This window comes from Nerophis lumbriciformis, linkage group LG12 (assembly GCF_033978685.3).
Source record: "Nerophis lumbriciformis linkage group LG12, RoL_Nlum_v2.1, whole genome shotgun sequence".
NCBI lineage: Eukaryota > Metazoa > Chordata > Actinopteri > Syngnathiformes > Syngnathidae > Nerophis > Nerophis lumbriciformis.
Window position 1 is genome coordinate 43011006 of NC_084559.2, and position 26980 is coordinate 43037985.

The window sequence follows — 26980 nt, forward strand, 5'->3', positions numbered from 1 at the left end:
GGCATTGGTTTATTGACTTGTTCCACACACAAAGACGACCCGCCTCTGTTGCTCATGCTGTGCCAATCACAGGGCTCTGTCAGGTTCCTCATGATTGAACAAGAACCCATTATCAGCTAGCAGCTCGTTTGTATTAAAGTGTTTTGATCGGAAAAGGGGATCGTTCTGTAACACAACAAAAAAATCACAAGCATAAAAGAGATAAGCTTGTTGCCCACCTCAGAAACTGAAGGTTAACAAGGTGCATTTAGGGCGAATATACAGTATAAGTAGGGCTGCGTCTCTTTCATCAGTTTTGTAAAACAATAAGAAGCCCTGTTTTTAACATGTCATTCATGTAATTTTAAGCTACGGTTGAGCTACTAGTCACATTGCACCCGGTTGTGGTGATACTGTTGTAGGGTTGTACGGTATACAGGTATTAGTATAGTACCGCGATACAAATGAATCATATTCGGTACTATACCTCCTCCAAAAAGTACCGGTCCCCCACCCGTCGTCGTGACGTCGTGTCATGCAGAACGCCCTCAAGAAGAGGTGCTTTAAGACATGGCCAGCTAGCTAGCGGCTAATGCTAACGGCTAATGTCTGTCCGCAGTCAGCAGTGTTGTAACTTCTTCAAAGTCACTCGTCCTTGTCTCCATGGAGACAAATGAAGTACGATTAATTCAAGTATCAACCATGTAAGACGAGTGATAGCTATGCATGCTTCACTGCACACCGCAGCACACCAGAGCCATGATAATGAATGTCTAAAATCTTGTCTATAATTAACAAAGTCAAGAAAATATTGATCGTCTGATCGTTAACCATTTAGACGATCATCTTAACGTTGAGGGCAGCACGGTGGAAGAGGGCTTAGTGCGTCTGCCTCACAATACGAAGGTGCTGAGTAGTCTGGGGTTCAATCCCAGGCTCGGGATCTTTCTGTGTGGAGTTTGCATGTTCTCCCCGTGACTGCGCGGGTTCCCTCCGGGTACTCCGGCTTCCTCCCACCTCCAAAGACATGCACCTGGGGATAGGTTGATTGGCAACAATAAATCGGCCCTAGTGTGTGAATGTGAGTGTGAATGTTGTCTGTCTATCTGTGTTGGCCCTGCGATGAGGTGGCGACTTGTCCAGGGTGTACCCCGCCTTCTGCCCGATTGTAGCTGAGATAGGCTCCAGCGCCCCCCGCGACCCCAAAGGGAATAAGCGGTAGAAAATGGATGGATGGATCTTAACGTTGAGCACACTAATCACATGTGAATGAAGGGAATACTTAGTCAACAGCCATACATGTCACACTAAGTAAAGGTGGCCGTATGAACAACACCAACACGGTCATAAATATGTGCCATATAGTGAAACCACACTAAACAACAATGACAAACACATTTTGGGATAATATTTGCACCGCAACACAACATAAACACTATAGAACAAATTCCCAGAATTCCCTGCAGCTCCAACTTTTCTGGGACGCTACAATATAAACAAAAGCCATTGGCGGATCTACACCTAACATCCACTGTAATTATATCAAGTACAAGAGCGTATCTAGTCAGTACTACTATGATTACATCAAAAAAATTTTAGCATCACAAAATCTTCTTTCGTTTTTAAAAAATGTATATTATGTTTATAAACTCAGGAAATACGTCCCTGGACACATGAGGACTTTGAATATGACCAATGTATGATCCTGTAACTACTTGGTATCGGATTGATACCCAAATTTGTGGCATCATCCAAAACTGATGTAAAGTATCTAACAACAGAAGAATAAGTGATTATTACATTTTAACAGAATTGTAGATAGAACATGTTGAAACAGAAACTAACGAGATTTTAACAGTAAATGAACAAGTAGATTAATCATTCATTTTCTCCTACTTGTCTTTAATAATGTTGACAAAATAATAGAATGGAAAATTACGCAATATGTGACTGCATATGTCAGCAGACTAATTAGGAGCAGTGTTGGGTTAATTACTGAAAACCAGTAACTAGTTACAGTTACTAGTTACTTTATTTCAAAAGTAACTCAGTTACTAACTCAGTTACTTACACTAAAAAGTAATGCGTTACTGTGAAAAGTAACTATTTAGTTACTTCTTTTTTTCTTCTTCTTTTTTTAAAGCTCCCATTAATGCCCTTTTTGCCTTCATTTCAGTACTGTTATTGCACTGGAGAATAATACAATCTGTTGATCAACTTGACATACATTTTTATTTTCCTTTTAACATAATTAATGAAAAACAGTGCAACATAAAAAGGCATTCCTCCTTTCTTTAAACTTGGACCAATGACTATTAATAAAAAAACAAGTTTAAGTGCAACATAAGAAGAAACATCATCTTTCTTGAAACATAGGTAGTGAAATAAAGGCTGACATCTGGAGTGATGCTGCTGTCTTCCACACTTGGAGCCATGGATTGTAGAATCCTTGTTTTCAGTGGCAGGATCATTGACACAGATGGTGAAGTTTCAGTGCTCAGTAGAGATGGAACACTTTTAAGCACCTGGAGGACCTCATCTGCCACTCTCACATCATCATCAGACAGGGTGACATTTGTCTTCAGGGTGTTGTGGGTCAATGCAGAGTATATAGCTGCCTGCTGCTCCAACATATCATAAGTGGAGTTCCACCTCGTTGGGACATCATGTATGAGCAGGCAGCTTTAGCATTTCTTGCTTTGTCTTAAGCACATGAGCAGCTGTTGTGCTTGGGTGGAAGTAAGAAACCTTCCTGATCCTCCCAAAGAGGCGCTCCATCCTATTGACTGAGATGTGATGCCAAATTCACTACATGTGCAAAGCACCTATCTGTGGTCCCAGTCCTGCCTAATTCTCTGTAATTATTTGATTTTTGGCATTATCACGTGTGACTGGGATATCTTTATCTTCCATTCCTCCACTGCTTGTGTCAGTACCTGCGCAAGGTGACTCTCGTAGAGGGGGCGTGTCTTCTCATCTCCCAGTCTGCTGTGATGAAGTGAGCGCTTATAGTTCCGCTGGACGTCCACCCGTCTGTCGTGAGCGCAACAGCTGATGCTCGGGATAGTTCATCCACAACTTTTTTCTTCTCCTGCTCATAAAGATCTGGCACAATCTTATTGCTGAAGTGGGTGCGCGACGGGATGTCGTAACGTGGTTCAAGCACGTTCAGCATGTGTTTAAAACCCTCGTTTTGCACAACCGAGTCTGCACTTATAAACACACCGATTCAATGGCGGGGGCGTTCAAGCTCCTCCGTTACTCCGCTCGCCACGACCACGCTGTGTGTGGACTGAACGTGACAACAACTTTTTTGTTTGTTTCATATATCAAACCGCGGATCACGTGATCCACCCACACACACACACACATAGACCGCGCCTCTTTTCTTCTCTCCGGCTTGTGACAGAGGAAGATTCAGAAGAACGCGACACCGCAGCGCTTCTGTTTCTAACCGATACTACATCAAAAGTAACGTAAAATAACGCAGTAACGCATCATGTAGTAACGGTAACTAAATTACTGAATAAAAAAAAATAACGCGTTAGATTACTAGTTACCGCCGAAACTAACGGCGTTACAGTAATGCGTTACTTTGTAACGCGTTAGTCCCAACACTGATTAGGAGTGTTTGTTTGTTTACTTACTACCAAAAAAGACAAGTTGTCTAGTTTGTTCACTATTTTATTTAAGGACAAACTTGCAATAAATAAAAAAACATATGTTTATTGTACAGTAAGATTTTTTTGTTAAAATAAAGCCAATTATGACATTTTTTGTGGTCCCCTTTATTTAGAAAAGTACTGACATATTTTGATACCGGTACCGGTACCAAAATATTGGTATCGGGACAACACTATACTGTTGTTCTGTTTGATTGAGGGCTCTGAATTCGATGTATCAAATTCCTATTCTGCATGTGCTGTGGGATACATAAACACATCAAGACACCAAAAGTATAACACGCCCCCAGAACAACCCAGTTGGAACTTCGATGTGAACAGTGTCAGCATGGCTCACTGTGATCAGGGGCGGACACACACACACACACACACACACACACACACACACACACACACTCGGAGTGCAGCACAGATGGTGCTTCACACCACAGAGTGAGGCTCGCAGTGACCCTTGATAATGCTCGGGGTGGTGTATAAATATGGGTGCCCACAGGGGTGGTTGCATGTGAGGTCGGGGCACCACAGCAGTACACTGCTTGGGTTCTCGTCGGACAGAGATAATTCCCTCCCTTCGAGGTTGGAGAGGTCACTGAACGGGAGGAGGAGAGGGGTGTAAAAAGGAGAAGATGGGATTTAGAGATCAGCGCCCGCTGGGTCAGGTTGTATGAACCAAATGGTTCAGATGAGGGGCAAGTGACGTCATTGCAAAGACATATATGAACTCTTCAATGGACTGAGACAGACAAAAGAAATTACCGTTCAAATTGAAATCCATAAGTTACCAACCGGAAAGGACAAAGAATGGTACAGAGCACTAAACAGACAGGTAGTATATGCATGCAGATGGTGATGAAGAGATGTTTGTGGAGAAAGATGAGTAGTGTGGTGAGCTCTTGTGTCTGCGCAAGAGAGAAATGTGAATTATGGCGTACAGCTGGCAGACTGTCACAGTCTCCAAGGTGTCTCCTGTCACTGTACTGGCCTGCTGTCACACTCTAGTGGCCTGCCTAAAGCTTATACGAACACACACACACACACACACACACACACACACACACACACACACACACACACACACACACACATAGCATACACTGTAATCATGAATAAACCATCCTAATCCATAGAGAGCAAGTGGAGAAGATGGGAGCGAAGCGGACAGAGTGAGAAAGAAGTGATGCTGAAGACTACTTTCTAAAAAGTTAAGTTTTTAGCTGACAGCTGCGTTATCGTTTTGAAGAGTTTTTTTTCTACAGTTGGTACACACTGTCTACTATAGGACTCGGTCCTGTGAAAAGGAAGAATCAATAGAACAGGGGAAGGTTTATCCACATGCATTGTACACAAGGTTTTGTTTATCTTAAGGTTTGCATCAATACAACAGCATTCTCTGATGTGACTCATTACCAAGATGATTGTGTAACTTAATTGTTTAATCACTAACCTAATTGATCACTCTTAGAAACAGTCAATGCAGACCTTTTTTTTTTACATGATGTAGTTTAGTTTTTACTGATCAAAAGTGTCAGTGATAAGGGGTCCCAAGCTTTTAGTCCAGTCTCAACCATAAACATTACTCGATTAGATGAGTTCTGTATGCTCCATAGGAAGCTAGATAGGCTTGTTGGACTTTCACTAATTGTCAAAATGCTACATGAGCCCTCTCTCCCTTCATGGTCTTACCATCCATAAGGGTTGCACATGGGTTAAATGTGAACCGGGCCAAAAGTCTGATTGACAGTCCACACACTAATTCCACTGAATCATAAGAGTGTGTTGGATGTCCTGTATCGTTGTCTTTTGTCTTCTGTGTCACAATACTCTGCTTTGTATGATTAATTTGTGAGTTGGCCCTTTCCCGTTTAAGGCCCCTTCTACACTAAGCCGGCTAAGGTTATCCAGGGTAAATCCCACCTAACCTTATTCTTGTCCACACACACAAAATGGTCGTTTAAGACCCCCTCCCTCCACCGTCCCCCGGCGCAACTCGACCGAGTACGCATGCGCGGAAAATGTACACGTCATAGTCACCTCCAGTGTTGCTTTGTTTGCAAGTTCTTGAATCAAATTTAACTAGTCTGAACAATATCCAGTGTTATGGTATTTCAATTAACTGGAATCCAGTGTGCTGTGGGGCCCTATTGTAGTGAATCACACCTGAGACATCATAAATTAATCAAATCTTTAATGGACATGTGAAAGTAAACAATGTGATAAAGAACATTTTACATCAATCAGTCTAGGGATCTAGATATCTGGTCAGGACAATCCTCACTCTTTTGCCTTCACCTTCATTGTCCATTCTTTTTTGGTGACTTTATATACTCTGGACCTAGACGTTGAGTCCACGGCATACATAGCGGACAATAACTGATACAGTCTGCTTTGTCAGTCCAAATGCATTCGATGTTTTCCGTAGTCTTCCCTCGTCGGCCAGGTAATACAAAGCACACGCTACCTTTTTTTTTATCACATCCAAGGGATCCCACATTCTCGTTGTCTCTCCTTCGACAAATGGACGAAGTGATTTGGTAAGTAGAATCACAGCTGACCTGGACATTCGAAAGTACTCTTGCCATCTGAGAAGTGTCGTATCCGAAATAGCTGCAATCGCTTTCTTTTAAGGTAGTCATGTGTGGTTTCCACAAGCGTCTCTACATGTAGAGTAAGGGGAAACACGGACATGTCTGGATGATTCGCCTCCATCTTTCTAGTGGTTGCTGCCGAGTTACCGAATGGGTTGTTATGAAGCCGGCTGTGGCGCTTTCTTTCCGATGTCATTTTCTGTGTGGGGCGCGGTCTTTCTGGCGTCACTTCCTCTCCTAACTCAGTTTGTAAACGATCAATGAGTCCATACAAAGCTAAGAGCCGGAGATTCAAGAAATACACAGCCCACTTACCCATGTAAAAAATTGTCCGAGGAGGGGGACCTTAAACGATGGTTTAGTATGTCTGAAACGGGGCTTAGGCGGTTATCCCGTTTAGTGTAGACATAGCCTAAATGTGGCTTTAGAGGTTGCGACACTGATGTCTCCATTGGGCTACTAATAATTAGGATTTTCTTCGAATAGTTCTTGCAGACGAATCGTTGGATATTGAACCCCCTCCCCATGCCTTGACCCAGTTAGCTCGTGCAGAAGAACCACTGTTTTCTTAGGCAACACGTAAGACAATACATTTGACAGAATAGTAAAAACATTTTTGCACTGTAGGTAGAATCGTCATGTGTTACTTTCCCAAACAGTAGCTATGTGCAAATGAACACATTTGATCGGATTTGAAGACTAACCGGAATAAAAATGCTACATGTAAACACGCCATTCAGAATAGTCTGACCCGATCACACACTTTCGATTCAAAATTCCATTAAAAATTAAAACGGTGGTTTATGCCGATAGTCATTGTGATTAGAGCGCATGAAAACACTTCTTCCAAAATTCCGTTCGAAATTATCCTTACTGCACATGTCTGTGACCTCAGATATACTTAAGTGGTGTGGGGTGGACTAAATTTGATAGTCGGAATGAAGCGATTGTCTTGCTGCTGTCTCCCCCATTCAACATGTACAGAAGTAGCGTTACATGCTGTTGAGTTTGTTGCTCTAAAAGCGAGACTCGCAAACACAAAAGTATGGTCTGGAGTGTCATGTGTCGATGTAACAATAAAAGGAGGAATCCAGTTGTCGCCTGAACGAGTTGTTTTAATTACGACCTTAAAGCTACTCCAAATGCTAACTACTAGCCTCATGTTACAGAATGTCGTAACATGAAGACGCGTGACAACCCGTACATAATCACAATATCAACAGCACATAAGAGCTCCATTTCAAAAAGAGAGGTAAAACAAAAGTAGGCAACATAAGAAAAATGGATGAATTAATAATGTGACAATGTCGGACAAGCAGAAATGCACAGAGCCATGTTTGTTTACCACGGAAGTCACCGCTTCTTCTACAAATCCCAAAACCAGTGAAGTTGGCACATTGTGTAAATCGTTAAAAAAAAAAACAGAATACAATAATTTGCTAATCCTTTTCAACCTATATTCAATTGAATAGACTGCAAAGACAAGATACTTAACGTTCAAACTGGAAAATGTTGTTATTATTTGCAAATATTAGCTCATTTAGAATTTGATGCCTTCTGTTACGTCTTCAACGCATGGCTGCGATTCTCGTGTTTCTTCCAAGGCAGAAAACAAGCAGGAGCGGCGTACAGGTAAGATTAAGGTATATTTTAATAAATTAAACGCAGGACAAAAATACAACACTGCGGACGCTAGCAAGCGTGGAGCTAAACAACAAACAAAAATGTCACCAAGGTTGAAAAACGGTGAATGCTGGAGGGCAGAGTAATCTCAAGAGCGAGGAGAAAACCAGGGGACCGTAAATGTTGCCTATCGCAAACATTGACCCAGCAACTATTGCTGGGTGACAGGAAACTATAAAGGGGAGTGATTAACCAAAACACCTGGTGGGAACACTAATTGCTAAACTAAGACAGGTGAGGAGAATCAGTGCCCATGGAAACCAAAAGTAAACAGGGAAAGAGGGTGCACCCAGGAAACAGACTAAAACAGAAACATTACCAACATAAATCATGCCATGATCCGCGTAACGGATCATGACACCTTCAACATGTTTCAAAAAAGCTGGCACAAGTGGCAAAAAGACTGAGCAAGCTAAGGAATGCTCATCTAACACGTATTTGGAAATCTCACAGGTGAACAGGCTAATTGGGAACAGTTGGGTGCCATGATTGGGTATAAAAGCAGCTTCCATGAAATGTTCAGTCATTCACAAACAAGGATAGGGTGAGGGTCACCACTTTGTGAACAAATGCATGAGCAAATTGTCAAACAGTTTAAGAACAACATTTCTCAACAAGCTGTTGCAAGGAATTTAGGGATTTCACCATCTATGGTCCGTAATATCAAAAGGTTCAGAGAATCTAGAGAAATCACTGCACATAACATTGAATGCCTGTGACCTTCGATCCCTCAGGCGGTACTGCATCAGTGTGAAAAGGGTATCACCACATGGGCTCAGGAACACTTCAGAAAACCACTGCCAGTAACTACAGTTCGTCGCTACATCTGTAAGTGCAAGTTAAAACTCTACTATGCAAAGCCAAAGCCACTTATCAACAACACCCAGAAACGCTGCCGCCTTCGCTGGGCCCGAGCTCATCTAAGATGGACTGATGCAACGTGGAAAAGTGTTCTGTGGTCTGACGAGTCCACATTTCTAATTGTTTTTGGAAACTGTGGACGTCGTGTCCTCCGGAACAAAGAGCAAAAGAACCATCCGGATTGTTATGGGCAAAAAGTTCAAAAGCCAGCATCTGTGACAGTATGGGGGTCTATCAGTGCCCAAGGCATGGGTAACTTACACATCTGCGAAGGCACCATTAATGCTGAAAGGTACATACAGCTTTTGGAGCAACATATGTTGCCATCCAAGCAACGTTATCATGGACGCCCCTGCTTATTTCAGCAAGACAATGCCAAGCCACGTGATACAAAAGTGTGGTTTCGTAGTAAAAGAGTGTGGTTACTAGACTGGCCTGCCTGTAGTCCAGACCTCTCTCCCATTGAAAATGTGTGGCGCAGTATGATGCGTACAATACGACAACGGAGACCCCGTACTGTTGAACAACTTAAGCTGTATATCAAGCAAGAATGGGAAAGAATTCTACCTGACAAGCTTCAAAAATTGGAAATGTTTACTGAGTGTTGTTAAAAGGAAAGGCCATGTAACACAGTGGTAAAAATGCCCCTGTGCCAACTTTTTTGCAATGTGTTGCTGCCATTAAATTCTCAGTTAATGATTATTTGCAAAAAAAAAATAGTTTCTCAGTTCGAACATTAAATATCTTGTCTTTGCAGTCTATTCATTTGAATATAATCATTGTATTGTGTTTATATTTACGAATTACACAACGTGCCAACTTTACTGGTTTTGGGTTTTGTACTTCCATTTCAGGTATATGCTGCTCATGTCATAACAAAGTATTCTGATTTAGGTGTGATGTATGCAAATGCACGTCATAATCGGATAATTTATTTTCAGGGTCCATGTACACAGTAACATTCTACTCCAAATTATGATCAGATTCAATCAATTTTGCCCGTGTACACGTGGCTACTGACAGTCAAAGCATGATCGTGACTATCAACATTTTATTTTATTAATACGACGAAGTGATCGAAACACAAACGTGCTGCTCCATATCTCAAAATTCATGCCATGAGCAGGAAGACATGGACCTCACTAAACTATTCAATCTCTACCGTGTTCATTTATTATCTGAGTGTTTTAGCCTTTTTCTTTGTAGTGGCAAAAGGCACAGATAACATATTTTTATTTGAGGGAATTTCTATTAGTTTGACTCTCAAAAAAATTCATTGACTGTTAACTGTGGGCAAAATATAACAAAACAAATTAGATTTTGAAAATCCTTAGTCAAAGACAGCCCTACAAACAATATAATACATACAGGTAAAAGCCAGTAAATTAGAATATTTTGAAAAACTTGATTTATTTCAGTAATTGCATTCAAAAGGTGTAACTTGTACATTATATTTATTCATTGCACACAGACTGATGCATTCAAATGTTTATTTCATTTAATTTTGATGATTTGAAGTGGCAACAAATGAAAATCCAAAATTCCGTGTGTCACAAAATTAGAATATTACTTAAGGCTAATACAAAAAAGGGATTTTTAGAAATGTTGGCCAACTGAAAAGTATGAAAATGAAAAATATGAGCATGTACAATACTCAATACTTGGTTGGAGCTCCTTTTGCCTCAATTACTGCGTTAATGCGGCGTGGCATGGAGTCGATGAGTTTCTGGCACTGCTCAGGTGTTATGAGAGCCCAGGTTGCTCTGATAGTGGCCTTCAACTCTTCTGCGTTTTTGGGTCTGGCATCCTGCATCTTCCTTTTCACAATACCCCACAGATTTTCTATGGGGCTAAGGTCAGGGGAGTTGGCGGGCCAATTTAGAACAGAAATACCATGGTCCGTAAACCAGGCACAGGTAGATTTTGCGCTGTGTGCAGGCACCAAGTCCTGTTGGAACTTGAAATCTCCATCTCCATAGAGCAGGTCAGCAGCAGGAAGCATGAAGTGCTCTAAAACTTGCTGGTAGACGGCTGCGTTGACCCTGGATCTCAGGAAACAGAGTGGACCGACACCAGCAGATGACATGGCACCCCAAACCATCACTGATGGTGGAAACTTTACACTAGACTTCAGGCAACGTGGATCCTGTGCCTCTCCTGTCTTCCTCCAGACTCTGGGACCTCGATTTCCAAAGGAAATGCAAAATTTGCATGGTTGGGTGATGGTTTGGGGTGCCATGTCATCTGCTGGTGTCGGTCCACTCTGTTTCTTGAGATCCAGGGTCAACGCAGCCATCTACCAGCAAGTTTTAGAGCACTTCATGCTTCCTGCTGCTGACCTGCTCTATGGAGATGGAGATTTCAAGTTCCAACAGGACTTGGCGCCTGCACACAGCGCAAAATCTACCCGTGCCTGGTTTACGGACCATGGTATTTCTGTTCTAAATTGGCCCGCCAACTCCCCTGACCTTAGCCCCATAGAAAATCTGTGGGGTATTGTGAAAAGGAAGATGCAGAATGCCAGACCCAAAAACGCAGAAGAGTTGAAGGCCACTATCAGAGCAACCTGGGCTCTCATAACACCTGAGCAGTGCCAGAAACTCATCGACTCCATGCCACGCCGCATTAACGCAGTAATTGAGGCAAAAGGAGCTCCAACCAAGTATTGAGTATTGTACATGCTCATATTTTTCATTTTCATACTTTTCAGTTGGCCAACATTTCTAAAAATCCCTTTTTTGTATTAGCCTTAAGTAATATTCTAATTTTGTGACACACGGAATTTTGGATTTTCATTTGTTGCCACTTCAAATCATCAAAATTAAATGAAATAAACATTTGAATGCATCAGTCTGTGTGCAATGAATAAATATAATGTACAAGTTACACCTTTTGAATGCAATTACTGAAATAAATCAAGTTTTTCCAAATATTCTAATTTACTGGCTTTTACCTGTATATTTCTAAATACAGTGCTTAAAAACTGTCATCTTTATTAGTCTTTCCTCTTTCATGGTGTCTGCTGTTTCCTGCTATGTGGATGCGTTGTGATTTTCTTTAAATATGCACATCTGACTGCTCCAGACATTGTTCCTTTAGGTGAATGGCACCATCGATTGGTGTACTGCCGTTGGCTTGAAGCGATCATGCCCCCCGTTTAGAAGGCTTGCAATCGTATGTGTCATCCTTCTGTCCCAGCTCTCTAATCCCAGCCAGCAGGGTTTGCCCTTACAGTATGGAGCGGCAGTCTCTCACAGCAGCGGTGCGGTATGTGCCTTTATTGCGGGCGTTTGTGTGCCCATCTGTATTCAAACTCCTTTGGTGGCGATGGTCGAAGCGAAGGGAGGAGGGTACCTTTAAAATGCTTCTCTTTTCCTTTGTCTTCAACTACCTTCTGATACAATGAGACAATCACCACGATTCTATGCACTAAATTAGTCGGATATCTCAAATAGTCAGTTTTTTTGTATTTTCACACCGATGTGTGAAGTCAAAGTGTCAATGCACTTTCCCTATTGCGACTCCCGTACACAGGGGGCCCTATTTCCTTTTAGCGCGGTTAAATCAATTAATTTTCCGGTTGACGTATGACGCCTTACTAGCCATCTGCGGATCCTTACAACTTGTTTTAAGTAAAGTTCGCTGTAATATTAACACAGATTACAAATATTACGTCTCTAATGGCTATGTTGATGTTAAATAGCAAGACAGTATAAAGAAATGATCTTAGACTGCACTACGAACATGACACTACTACCAAGAATGTATCGAGTAGATGCATGTCCGATGCAATGAAAGACTGGCAAAAGAGTTTTTTCGAAATAATTTTTGGACGAAAATCATGGAAACAAAACTTTTGAATGTTTCAGTTAATTCATAAAGATCTGTGGCTTGATGGAAGGAGTTTTGAATACAAAGGAAAAGACCGTTTGTGCCCCGACTATCCAGAAGAAGGTTGCTATTGTTCTGGATTATCTTGCCAGTTGTGCGTAAAGTAGTGTTGTCCCGATACCAATATTTTGGTACCGGTACTAAAATTATTTCAATACGTTTCGGTACTTTTTGATACTTTTCTAAATAAAGGGGACCACAAAACATTGCAATTTTGGCTTTATTTTAACAAAAAAATCTTAGGGTACATTGAACATATGTTTCTTATTGCAAGTTAGTCCTTAAATAAAATAGTGAAGATACTAGATAACTTCTCTTTTAGTAGTAAGTAAACAAACAAAGCCTCCTAATTTAGCTCCTGATGTATGCAGTAACAAATTGTGTTCTATTATTTTGTCAAAATTATTAAGGACCAGTGGTAGAAAATGAATTACTAATCTACTTGTTCAATTACTGTTGATATCTCTTTACTTTCTCTTTTAACATGTTCTATCTACACTTCTGTTAAAGTGTAATAATCACTCATTCTTTTGTTGTTTGGATACTTTACATTAGTTTTGGATGATACCACAAATTTGACTATCAATCCGATACCAAGTCATTCCAGGATCATACTCTGATCATATTCAAAGTCCTCATGTGTCCAGGGACATATTTTCTGAGTTTATAAACATAATATGAATTTTTTTTAAAAACGAAAGAAGATGTTGTGATGCCAAAAATATCGACGTAATCATAGTGGTATCGACTAGATACGCTCCTGTACTTGGTATCATTACAGTGGATGTTAGGTGTAGATCTACTAATGGCGTTTGTTTACATTTTGACGCCGGTGAGCTACGACGTGTAGTGAAGCATGTTTAGCTATTCCTCGTCCTGCAGGGATGACACTTGTAAGAAACTTACCTTATTTGTCGCCATGGAGGCGACGATTAGTGATTTAGAAGTAGTTAAAACACTGCCGACTGGGTCTGGACTTTAGCCGCTAGCTAGCTAGCCATGTCTTAAAGCACCTCTTCCTGAGGGCGTTTCAGTGTTATAACTTCACTTTTATCTTTACTTTTTAAGCCAAAATGCGTCCGTTCTTACTTTTCTGTCTACACACTGTGTCTGCTTGTAAGTACTCTGTGTGTGTGCACTGCGGAACATGCTCCTCTGCTCGTAAACCAGCAATGACACGACGTGACGACGACGGGGGCGCAGGGCTATGGTGGACCGGTACTTTTCAGAGGCCGTATAGTACTGAATATAATTCATTAGTATTGCGGTACTATACTAATACCGGTATACCGTACAACTCTAGCATGGACAAGTACTGACTGGCAGTCAAGGAGCAGCGCTGCTTCTGTGCTGGTTAACAATGATCTGCCTTATAGTTTGCACCAATACACAATATGCAACAATTTTAGCTTTACCGGTCGACTGTTGCATCACCTGAAGGTGAATACAAGGAGAAAGACCCAGTGGAAATGTATATGAAATCTCTTGCATTGGATTTACACAAATCATGTTTGAGCCCGTTGCTTTTTATCCTAATAACTGTCATTTCCGTACACTTGTCCCAGCGGAATTTTGCGTGGCTTGTTGATATTTGTGGAGGATTTGTGTACACTAGGCAGATGTTTCATCATAATCACCTCCACCACCAGATTCTATATTTGTCTGCAAACTTGAATTTTGTATTATAATATCCCTACAAAAAAAACAAAAACACGTTAAGAAAAAAAAAAAGACATGCTATATTTCGTGTTGTGTGCATCCTGTTTGGGTGTTAAAGGAGTTAAACTTGGAGAGGGTTCATACATTCGGGAGTCAAAAGTCTTTGGGGGCAAAAAATGCAACATGGCCTTTCTGTTTCTCTCGACCCCTCACAATTCAAGCAGTGACCCACACTCCCAGCAGAAGACACACAAGTTGTTGCGCAACACTGTAATGGGCCAGGGTGAAAGTAAACAAGAGCAGATAAGCAGCGATTCAGAGGGACGCCAGCTGCACGTTGTAATCTCTTTACATGTTCGCTTTCTTCTATTGAACTTTTATCTTATCAGCCCAACGTCTTCTGCAAGCATTCCTTCTCAGCCGCCCTCTTTCCCTTTCTGCCTTCACCCAGTTCCAGCTCTCAGTGCGCGCACACACACACACACACAGACACACACACACACTCACACATCCAAAACATGCTCAGACAAAGGAAAACATACTTTGATATGTTGCCATCTCCCCCAAAATAAAAACCTCCAAGCTGCTGAGAGATGAGTTTCTGTGCAGCCTGACATTAGTACAGCTAATCTGAACTGGCTGGTTTACTCCCTTGGTGATAACTTGTACTTATGACAGTTTGAATGCATTAGTTTAGTTTTACACAGTCACTGTCTACACCTTTGGCTGCTACGTTGTAAATGACACAGTTGGCTTGAATTTTCTAGAAGATTTCAGCAACCAAGTAATTGATGGCATTGTCAGTTTGGTCATTTGTTACACAAGCACGGAGCACATAGTTTGTGTTTGTATGTTTACTTCCAAAATATACAGTATACAGGCCTCAAATGTTAACTTTTTAAGGTCAAGGCAAGTGCAAATTTTAGGACACCAAGGCAAGTTAGGAGGGCACCAAGGCAAACATTATTATTTTGCGAGGTAGGGGCTCCAAAGCATGCATATATATATATATATATATATATATATATATATATATATATATATATATATATATATATATATATATATATATATATATATATATATATATATATATATATATATATATATATACTGTTGTTATTCATTATTAATATAAACTTGTCAGCTTTTTGTCATTTTATGATGCCTTTATTTCTATTTTTACATTTTGATAGAGGAAGGTATTTTGTTTTCATTATTTATTAATTTTTTTAAGTAATGTACATTTATATGTACATGTAGATGATGTATCGGGACAGATCCATTCAGCGTTTGAGCAGAAATATGTTACATAGGAATTAACTATACACAATAACACATTACCAAAATGCTGTGTCACATGAATGTTTTTTGACCTTTGTGACATGGAAAAAACACAAGTAATGTATACAAATCTTGTTCTTCTCTTGGTTCAGTACAACAGTTTGGCCAACAAAAATAAAGAGGAGTGAGACCTTTCACATCGAATACACAATATTCACAGCCTTCGTTCAGTTTGATGAGATGACAAAAATTTTTAGCTGGTATTGATGTTATTTGAACATTGATACAGTTTGCAGTTAAATAAAGTACGAGTCAACATCACAGTAAACAAAGTAAAGACTTTATAAACAAGTTGTGACAACGTTCACAACACATTGCCTGCTGCAAAACATCAAATAGTTTTCTCCTTCGCTGTATATTGTTAGTGTGGGGACAAGTGCATCTGTCTCCAATATTGTCCACACCTGTCTCCATCTAAACACAGCAGTGCGCTCTTCAACGCACGGCGGGAAGTGAGGGAAAATGACGTTAAACCAAGACTCTGTTTACTCCAAGGGGAAATCTCCTGAGCAAAGTCCGTGTCTTTAGTCCGCCATGATTATCAAGCCAAACAACGCTAGTGCGCATGCGCCTGACTTCCTGTTGACTAAAATGCATTAATAAAGGACGTTTTTTATGTAATTAAAAAAATTGACGGTATTACTAACAGTCTAGAAGTTTATGGCAAACTATCAGTATACCGTTTACTGTTACATCCCTCGACCATTAACAAGTAAAAAGTCAAGGGCGGTCACGGCATGATCTTGCCGCCGATGTTGGTAAATTCTTTAGGGCTTTGGGCAAATGACGAGGGCGGTCGCGGCTTTTGCCACAGTTGCCGTGGTTAAAATCGAGCCCTGAGTATATATATTAACTCAATAGATGACATTAGCCATGTCCGTGTTTCTTATTTAAGTGTAATCCAATTTGTATTGTGCTTTACCACCACCTACAGGGCTGGAGTGTACCTGTATGTAATGCAACACATGACTTTTGCAAGTTACAAATAGGACCTGCTTTTTTTGTTTATTGCTTTTATTACTTTTTATTAACAGGTAGTTTACAAATTAGATTATGATATAGAAAAACTCCAGCTTCTCAAGACTGATGCAAAAATTAGTTACTTAGTTCAGTGCTTCTCAATTATTTTCTGTTACGCTGCTCCGAAGAAGAAGAAAACATTTCCCGCACCCAACCCCACGCTCTTCGCCGTGACTATAAATACTAGGGCTGTGAATCTTTAGGCACCACACGATTGGTTGGGTGTAACGATTCGATTCAGAATCGATTCTCGATTCAAAATGATTCTCGATTTAAAATTAATACTTTTATTAATAACATTAAGTGCCAGTTCTATGATTAACTGTGTCCCTCCGTAAAATTGATAAACAGCGCTGATAAATTTCTGTATTGCTTTTAAAAAAAACTGGTTTTGTTTGATATAATTCTACCCAAACATTTAATAAAGTGACTGGACAAGACAGATTTTGGAAAATAAAAGTAAAAAAATAAATAAATGTTGGATTTTTTTTTATCCGATTAAGAATTGTTAGAATTGCGATTCATTCAAAAATCTTTTTTTTTTCGACACCTAAAATAAATAGTATCATTTGTCATTTAAATTGTTATAAGGACACCTCTGCATAACATTGTATCCTTATTAAAAGTGGAGAAAACAAAAATGTATAGATCACCTTACAACAGAAATATATTTATTCACAGTTTTTTAGTCTGTAATAGAAAAGATCTAAAGTGTATCAATTTGCCTGAAATTTAAACTATAAACAATTTTTGACCGACTTGACCAATTTGAGAGTGAAAAATTAATTAATTAAACTTAATGAATAATAATACATTAAAATAATCAGCAACTTAAACTTAAGAGCACAATATACAAAAAACTTCAATCTGCAAAACAAAAATGTTTTTTAATTTTTTTTATGATAATTAGTAAGTCAATATAACGGAAACATTGAGCATGTTTTGCACTGCGCAGCTTTTCGTAGCGGGGTTTGAAGCGGGGACACTGCATGATACTGATAAAGCATGTTCCCTGAAGTCACACAGCAGTGGAGTCCATCTTCAACGTTGGTAAATGGCTGGTCGTCCAGCGCCATCATTTTCAAGAGGAAATTACAGATTACTGTGGCGATAGGAACAAGCCTCGGATCTTTCTTTGAGTCTGGCTTTGGGGCAGCTTTTTTAGGCCTTGTCTACATTAAGCCGGATAACTCCATCCATCCATTTTCTACCGCTTATTCCCTTCGGGGTCGCGGGCGCGCTGGAGCCTATGCAGGATAACTCATTAAACGAATAATTATGTAGCCTAAGCACTGTGTCAGCCACACTAAACCATCGTTTAAGGTTCCCCTCCTCGGATATTTTTTTACACGGGTAAGTGCACCGTGTATTTCTTGAATCTCAGGCTCTTAGCTTTGTATGGAAGTGATGCCAGAAAGGCCGCGCCCCACACAGGAAGTGACGTCAGAAAGAATGCGCTACAGCCAGCTTCATAACAAGCGGTTTCGTAACTCGGAGATAACCACTGAAAAGATGGAGGCGATTCATCCAGACATGCCCATGTTTCTCCTTCTTCTACATGTACAGACGCTTGTCGGAATCACGCATGAATACCTTAAGAGAAGGAAACGGGCGATTGCAGCTATTTGGGATACAACACATCTCAGACGGCAACATAGCAATGTTGAGCGACAGTTTTGGATAAGGCCTGGAAGAACGGCAGCCTTGTGGAATATGTTTGTCAACGAGTGTGTTGTGCCTAAGGAACGGCAAGAGAACTTTCGAATGTCCAGGTCAGCTGTGATTCTACTTAGTAAAAAACGTTGTCCATTTGTCGAAGGAGAGACATCGAGAATGCGGGCTTCCGTGCACGCGGGAAGACTACAGAAAACAGCGCATGCATTTGGACTGGCAAAGCAGACTGTCAGTTAATGTCCGCCATGTATGTCGAGCGATAACTCAACGTCTAGTTTTGTACTCCATAACTATTGTGAAGCCAGGAAGTGGTTGCAGCCGTCAAGTACGACCGCCAATTCCAGCCTAAAAGCACAGTGTCCTGACCAGATATCTAGATCCCTAGATTGATTGTTGTAAAATGTTCTTTATCACATTTATTTTCACACGCCCATTGAAGATATGATTCATGTATGATGGCTCAGGTGTGATTCACTACAATAGTCTAACAGCTGCTGATGGTGAGGCAAGCAAGGTTTACTGTTAAAAGAAATGTGGCAATAGTCTACTTTGAAACACAGGGTAAGAATACACTTCCAGGTCAGAGGTGACTATGACATTTATTTTTCGCGCATGCGTACTAGGTCGCGTTGCGCCGGCGGACGGAAGGGGGGTGGGGCGGGGGGTGTCTTAAACGTTGGCATTGTGTGTGTGTGTGTGGACAAGGATAAGGTTAGGTGGGATATGCCCAGATAACCTTAGTGTAGAAGGGGCCTCAGACGGCAGGCGTCGTCTTTGGCTTTCAGGTGGCTGATAAGGTTTGATGCGTTGAAGCGTGATGATACCTCCCCACTTAGTGGAATGTTTGCTAAACATGTGTTGCAAAAGATCATGCGAAACGTCTTCCTCTGAAACACCACACGATCAACGCCATGTTTCTTTATGGCGGTATAGCTCGGTCGGTAGAGTGGCCGTGCCAGCAACTTGAGGGTTCCAGGTTCGATCCCCGCTTCCGCCATCCTAGTCCCTGCCGTTGTGTCCTTGGGCAAGACACTTTACCCACACTGGTTTAAATGTAACTTAGATGTTGGGTTTCACTATGTAAAGCGCTTTGAGTCACTAGAGAAAAAGCGCTATATAAATATAATTCACTTCACAATTCACATGACAGGCCGTTACAGCACACTGAGCTTAGCTACCAAAGGTAGGAAAAAAGGAGCTGTTGACTGGCTTACCCTTACCCACTTACAGCTCAGTACGGGTAATCTTGCCTCATTGGAGCTTTTTATTAAGTTACCAGATTTATCGGTATGACCTCATAATTCCTCATATCGGACCTATATTTATTTATTTAACAACATTTTTTTCTCCATTCCTTGTTATGTACAAGGGTGCAACTCGAACTACTGCTTTGTTATGTTTTTGTACATAATTGTGTCCACTTCTTAACTTTAACTTAACTTGTGTGTATTTCAAAAGCAAATACAATTAAAGCTGCAAGCAGCGTTGTTCGGGCCCGCGTATTTGGCAGGTGCTAGTCCTAAGTGTCCCAATACTTTTGTCTACTTTTAGTCTGAAGTGTCCCAAAACTTTTGTCTAGTGTACCTACCTTGTCTGCATTGTGTGGGCACGTTGGTGCTTCCTGCTTTTAAGCAGCCATCTTAAAAAAACAGCATTGCAGCAGCATCAGCGCAGCGGGTCTTTGAAGGGTCATAAAATCAAAACCGGAGCAGTTAATTAAAAAGCGCTTCTGTTGTTGTAATCACAAGGGTTCAATGTCTCTCCTGTGTTAGTTTGAAGCCGAAACGACAAACGCGCTCAGAGGAGATAGTTTTTGAAGGAAGGTGACCGTTTTTTTACAAAAAAGTTGTTTTGAAGGGGGAATAGCAAACTTCCTGTTGATTTTTGCTGGGGGTTGTCAATTTATGAAATGTAGGTCTAAGTGAGACCTACATAGAGGTTTTTGTTTCATGTCTCTCCGACCTTCTCAGTGGGAGTTACAGGCAGTTTTGTCATTTTTGTCTTCCGAGGAGCAGTTTTTTTCTGCGTTTTATTCAAAAATTGCGCTCTAGCGCAATTTTTGAGATTTGGGGTTAGGTTTTTTTATTAGATCGCAATTTTTGCCAGTCCTGATGTGTGTGTTCAGTTCGGTGAGTTTTGAAGCATGTTAAGGGGGTCAAATTACAGCTCAAAGAGGCAAAAGTGACTGTTTTTAGTACATTTTTGTCTTGAAGGGGGAATTGCCAACTTCCTGTTGATTTTTGCCCGAGGAAATTAATAAATGAAAAGTAGGGCTAAGTGAGCCCTACATAGAGGTTTTCGTTTCATGTCTCTACAACATTCGTACTGGGAGTTATAAGCAGTTTACTTTCTAGGGGGCGCTAGAGCGCAATTTTGAGTTTTGGGGTTCGGTTTTTTTATTAAAAGACAATTTTCGCAGGTCCTGATGTGTGGGTCAAATATGGTGAGTTTTGAAGCATGTTAAGGGGGTCAAATTACAGCTCAAAGAGGCAAAAGTGACTGTTTTTAGTACATTTTTGTCTTGAAGGGGGAATTGCCAACTTCCTGTCGATTTTTGCCCGAGGAAATTAATTAATGAAAAGTAGGGCTAAGTGAGCCCTACATAGAGGTTTTTGTTTCATGTCTCTACAACATTCGTACTGGGAGTTATAAGCAGTTTACTTTCTAGGGGGCGCTAGAGCGCAATTTTGAGTTTTGGGGTTCGTTTTTTTTTTATTAAAAGACAATTTTCGCAGGTCCTGATGTGTGGGTCAAATATGGTGAGTTTTGAAGCATGTTAAGTGGGTCAAATTAGTGCTCAAAGAGGCGGCGGAATAATAATAAAACCTTAGAAAAACAATAGGTCCTTATGTCCCATTGCAAAAGGACTCCCGTTGGGATTCCTTTTACAATGGGCCATGCGGGCCCTAAATATATACTAAAGCAGCAGATAACTATGGCTGATATTATAGTATGTACAGCAAGACGGTGGGCAACACAAAGAAAGTATTTGGGAGATGAAGACAGCAAAAGTAGATGAAGAGGTCCACTCTTTTTTTTGACAGTAATGTTTTCCACCACTTGGGGCTTTGTGAGGACCGAGGGTGTTTGCAAAGGGTTACGGGTCAGCAAACTGGGAAGACTCCCTCCCCCAGTGCACCCACTGATGCACCATGGCAGAAGGCCTCAGCTCTCCACCACAAACAAACAGCAAGATGTCTAAGCAACACGTCACCGAGCTTTTAATTGCTTGTTCCTGTCTCTTTCTCTCCTCCCCTTCCTTCACTCACACACTCACCTTCCTCTCCACTACCCCCTTACCTGTTTTCTTTGTTTTTTTGCATCTCCATTTTCTCTTCCAACTCCCCCCCCCCCTCGCATGTTTTTGTCTTTTTTGTCATAGCTCAATTTGCATTAAATTGATTTCTTTCTTTGAACATAGCCACAAGACCACTTCATTAGGTACAGCCACACAATCTATTGTGATCCAATAGAAGAACAACATTAAAATATTGCTCTTAAAGAGATAACTGATGTTTAGAGTTTAAGATACACAGCTTTTATATTGGACTTTGATAAAGGGGCTACTATCGATTGATTTTTGTACTGTGAGAATTGTGGTTTTTTTTGTATGAGGGGCCATAAGGGACATTATTCAGAATTACTTCTTACATACACTACTGAAATGCTCTCACATAAACAACTGAAATGTTTTTCTCTCACACACCCTACTGAAACACTCTTTTACACACTACTGAAATGCTCTTAAATACACTACTGAAATGCTCTCACATAAACAACTGAAATGTTTTTCTCTCACACACCCTACTGAAACACTCTTATACACACTACTGAAATGCTCTTAAATACACTACTGAAATGCTCTCACATAAATAACTGAAATGTTTTTCTCTCACACACCCTACGGAAACACTCTCATACACTACTGAAATACTCTTACGTACACTACTGAAACACTCTCATACACACTACTGAAACACTCTTATAAACACTACTAAAACACTCTTATACACACTACTGAAACATTCTTATAAACGCTACTGAAATGCTCTTACATACACTACTGAAACACTCTTACATACACTACTGAAACACTCTTACATACACTACTGAAACACTCTTATAAACACTACTGAAACACTCTAACATACACTACTGAAACACTGTTACATACACTACTGAAACACTCTTATAAACACTACTGAAACACTCTTACATACACTACTGAAACACTTACATACACTACTGAAACACTCTTAGAACACTACTGAAGCACTCTTATAAACACTACTGAAACACTCTTACATACACTACTGAAATGCTCTCACATAAACAACTAAAATGTTTTTCTCTCACACACCCTACTGAAACACTCTCATAAACACTACTGAAATGTTTTTCTCTCACGCACACACACACACACACACCTGGAATTATTTTTCACTAGTATGTATAAACGGATTTCACCTGTGTGTGTGTGTGCTTTTTACACATGCGTGTGAGAGACAACAATTTCAGTAGTATGTGTGCAAAGATTTCAGTAATGTATGTAAGAGGTAATTCTGAATAATGTCTCTAATGGCCCCTCATATTTTTTGTGTCTCTCTCGTTTCATCTTTTTTGTTGACTTTTTTTTTTTGTTTTCGATCATCACAGCACTGTTGTAACTGGGTATCAAGTCCAGAGCCCCTGGACACTCCTTTGGACTCCATGCTGCCAGACTGCCCACGCGTCTCTGCAGGTATCAAACCTAAATAAACAGTCTCACAGTGCACTACTCACACTTGATATAGTTTAACTGTGAGTTCTTTCAGCCTCAGAATAGAAATGCAAACGCGATACTGATGCTTAACGGAACCTAACATTTGGCCAAGATAGGTTTTGGCAATGTGATTTAAGAAGTGAGGCAATGTTTTTGGTCACAGCCTCGGTGCATAGGTGTAATTTTAGGTACCGTATTTTCCGCACTATAAGGCGCACCTAAAAACCACAAATTTTCTCAAAAGCTGACAGTGCGCCTTATAACCCGGTGCGCTTTATATATGGATAAATATTAAGATTCATTTTCATAAAGTTTCGGTCTCGCAACTTCGGTAAACAGCCGCCATCTTTTTTCCCGGTAGAACAGGAAGCGCTTCTTCTTCTACGCAAGCAACCGCCAAGGTAAGCACCCGCCCCCATAGAACAGGAAGCGCTTCTTCTTCTACTGTAAGCAACCACCCGCCCGCGTAGAAGAAGAAAAAGCGCGCGGATATCACCGTACGTTTCATTTCCTTTGTGTGTTTACATCTGTAAAGACCACAAAATGGCTCCTACTAAGCGACAGGTATCCGGTTCATGAAAAGACGCAATCTCTCCATCCGCACACGGATTACTATTTCACAGCAACTGATATTCCTGTGAACCGCACTGTGGATACAACGGGAGCACGTACGGTGAATATTCGCACCACAGGGAATGAGAAGTCATCCTTCACTGTGGTTCTAGCTTGCCATGCTAATGGCCAGAAACTTCCACCCATGGTGATATTCAAAAGGAAGACCTTGCCAAAAGAGACCTTTCCAGCCGGCGTCATCATAAAAGCTAACTCGAAGGGATGGATGAAGAAAAGATGAGCGAGTGGTTAAGGTAAGTTTAAGTTTACGCGAAGAGGCCGGGTGGCTTTTTTCACGCAGCTCTGTCCATGTTGATATACGTATGTTTGTGATTGCACATTTGCGTACATTTTGGGAGTGAACAGAGTTGTTAGAACGCTGGTTTTTAATATATTATTAAAGTTTGACTGACCTATCTGACTGTTTTTTTGACATTCCTTTAGCGCAGTTAGATGCGGCTTACAACACGGGGCGGCTTATAGGTGGACAAAGTTTTGAAATATGCCGTTCATTGAAGGCGCGGCTTATAACCCAGGGCGCCTTATGGTACGGAAAATACGGAACGCATATTAGTGTTTAGCTGTGGTCACATTCTTTGGGAAGGGACTGAACGAAGTAAAGCTGTGTGATTTCTGATAGCCTTTGCTGCATCCTGTTGAATGCATAATGAAAAGTGAAGAGAGTGAATGAAGAGTGCCAGAGAGAGAGAGGTGTTCTCTTGTGGTTTGTGCAGCCCTTTGAGACATTTGTGATTAAGGGCTATATAAGTAAACGTTGATTTAAAATTTGTGTTAGATACATAACTTTCCTAAAAGTTTTAACTGTCACTGCATATGTTGAGTAGCCGCAGTGTTGCTAGTGACTTACATAAATTAATCCGCAGTAACTACCGTATTTTTTGGACTATAAGGCGCACTTAAAGTCCTTGCATTTTCTCAAAACTCGACAGTGCACCTTATAACCCGGTGCGCCTAATGTACAAAATAATTTTGGTTGTGCTTACCGACTTTGAAGCTATTTTATTTGGTACATGGTGAAATGAGAAGTGTGACCAGTAGATGGCAGTCACACTTAAGAGATACGTGCGGACTGCAATATGATGGCAGTCACACATAAGAGATACGTGTAGACTGCAATATGACTCAAGCAAACAACACCAAAATGGTATATGTTCCATTGAAAATATAGAACATTAGACACGGCGCTCAAAAATCTATCAAAATGTTATAGAACGACTTTGGTAAGCTATGAAGCCGCAACGCTTGATGGATTGTACTGTGCTTCAACAAACGAGTATCATTATGGTGTGTGTATCAGGTGAGACATATTATCTGGCGATGATACTTGTAAGAAACTTACTTTATTTGACGCCATGGAGGTGAGGATTAGTGATTTAGAAGTAGCTAAAACACTGCAGACTGGGGCTGGACTTTAGCTGCTAGCTCGCTAGCTAGCCATGTCTTAAAGCACCTCTTCCGGTGGGCGTTTCAGTGTTATAACTTCACCTTTATCGTTAGTTTTTAAGCCAAAATGCTCCCATTCTCCCTTTTCTGTCTACACACTGTGTCTGCTTGTAAGTACTCCATGATTGTGCGCTGCTGAACATGCTTGTCTGCTCGTAAAAACCAGCAATGAAGGCGATGGGGGCGCTGGGGGGTGGCGGACTGGTACTTTTCGGATGCAGTATAGTGCCGAATATGATTCTTTAGTATCGCGGTACTATACTAATACGGGTATACCGCAAAACCCTACTAGTTACTAAAAAAACGTGGTCGTATTAGCGTACCGGCATCATCAAATATGTCACTGCACAATGTTGTCTAGGTTCAGGTTCCAGCTGGCAGCTGTGCCAATCAAGCCGTGCTGGTTATTGTGTAAGTAGACAACATTGCAGTGTTTCTTTACACGGTTTTGGATTGCTGGGCTGATCTTAGAATCCTTGTCAGAGAAACTGAAGCGGTGGCAGATTATCTTGAAACGCAAATCCACAGTGTCCATCTACATACGCAACCCTAATGTTCCGTAAGATGCTGTTTTTATTTCCATCGTCTTTGTCAGACCCTCTCCTCCATTTTTTTTTTTTTTTTTCATCATCCACTCTACATCGTTAATCCTGTGGTGTTTGGCTTCCTGTCCCTGTGCCCTCTCTGTGGCGGACTGGCCTTGATGATGTCACAGCCATCACGAGAAAGTGTTCTTAATGTAGGATTAGGGATGAACGCTGTAATCCTCAACATGACCATTGATAAGAGACGGTGATTGCAAGCGTTGTTGGAAGACTGACACATATCAGGCTCGCATGCATAAGCACACACAACTACAAAAAGGACATTCAGGCCTGATAGAAACCTAGGAATCTGTCGCAGCTCTTAATGTGCCTATTTTAGCCTTCCATGTGTGGACTACACAAGTTCTATGAATGACATATTTTGGTCCTGCATGGGGACACTGTGTTACTACCCCCGCCCCCATTGCTCTACTGTGACATCCTTGTGAAAGTATAGGTCATTTTTCACATGCCCCACATGTCATTGAATACCCATCTACACCGCTATCTCATCTCGACCACTAAAGCGGCATGTTCCACACGGTGCTATGTGGGTGGTACGTATCGACATCTAACGGTGAATCAGCTCCTTCAAATGTCAGCGAGGCTTCAGTGTAAAACCCATACTGTATTTCATGTTCAAATGTCACTTCTACCGTGATGTTTAATGCCTCTTCCCAGTGACCATTGCTAAATCTAGACATCCAGGTCGCACTTTATGAAACATGGCAAGAAAGTCTTGGTTGGAACACCATTTGACATGACGTCCATCTGCATGTGGACCCTATTGACTTATGCTTTATTGACTTTCGCTACTTTAACAAAGCTGAAAAGACGTGGGGATCAGGCCTATTAACAAAGCTGCCAACTCAGCTTGTCTCTGGTCTTTTGGTAGCTGCTTCTGATGTCAAAGGTTGACTCGGTCGTCTTTGAGTCCTTGGCAGCCTGGCAGCTTTGCAGCCAGTGGCCATTGTAGCGAGAGCCGCGGCAGAGGTGAGGAGGTTGAGAGAAGGTTGAGGGAAGCCTGTCAGGGCGCCGTGGCCCTGCACTTCAATCTGAAAACATCGAGCTCCCAGTCGGGGTTGCTATGCAAAGAGTATGCAACATGCCTGTGTATAGGTGGGGGTTGTCACAGTACGCAGTATTGCTTGGATTTTACTGACGTCACAACTAGGGATG

The 26980-nt window shown here is 41.1% G+C and overlaps 1 protein-coding gene across 5 annotated transcripts in view; it reads left to right on the forward strand.

Moving 5' to 3' along the window:
- The window catches only part of arb2a (ARB2 cotranscriptional regulator A), a 547436-nt gene that overhangs the window by 354956 nt on the left and 165500 nt on the right, over nt 1–26980 (forward strand). For 4 of the 5 annotated variants that reach the window (XM_061986620.1, XM_061986623.2, XM_061986622.2 and 1 more), the window contains exon 10: nt 23036–23120. The exons of the other annotated variant lie outside the window; for it this stretch is intronic. In XM_061986620.1, the coding sequence (XP_061842604.1) occupies nt 23036–23120 (85 nt within the window). The remainder of the gene's footprint in view (nt 1–23035; nt 23121–26980) is intronic. 5 annotated transcript variants of the gene reach the window in all.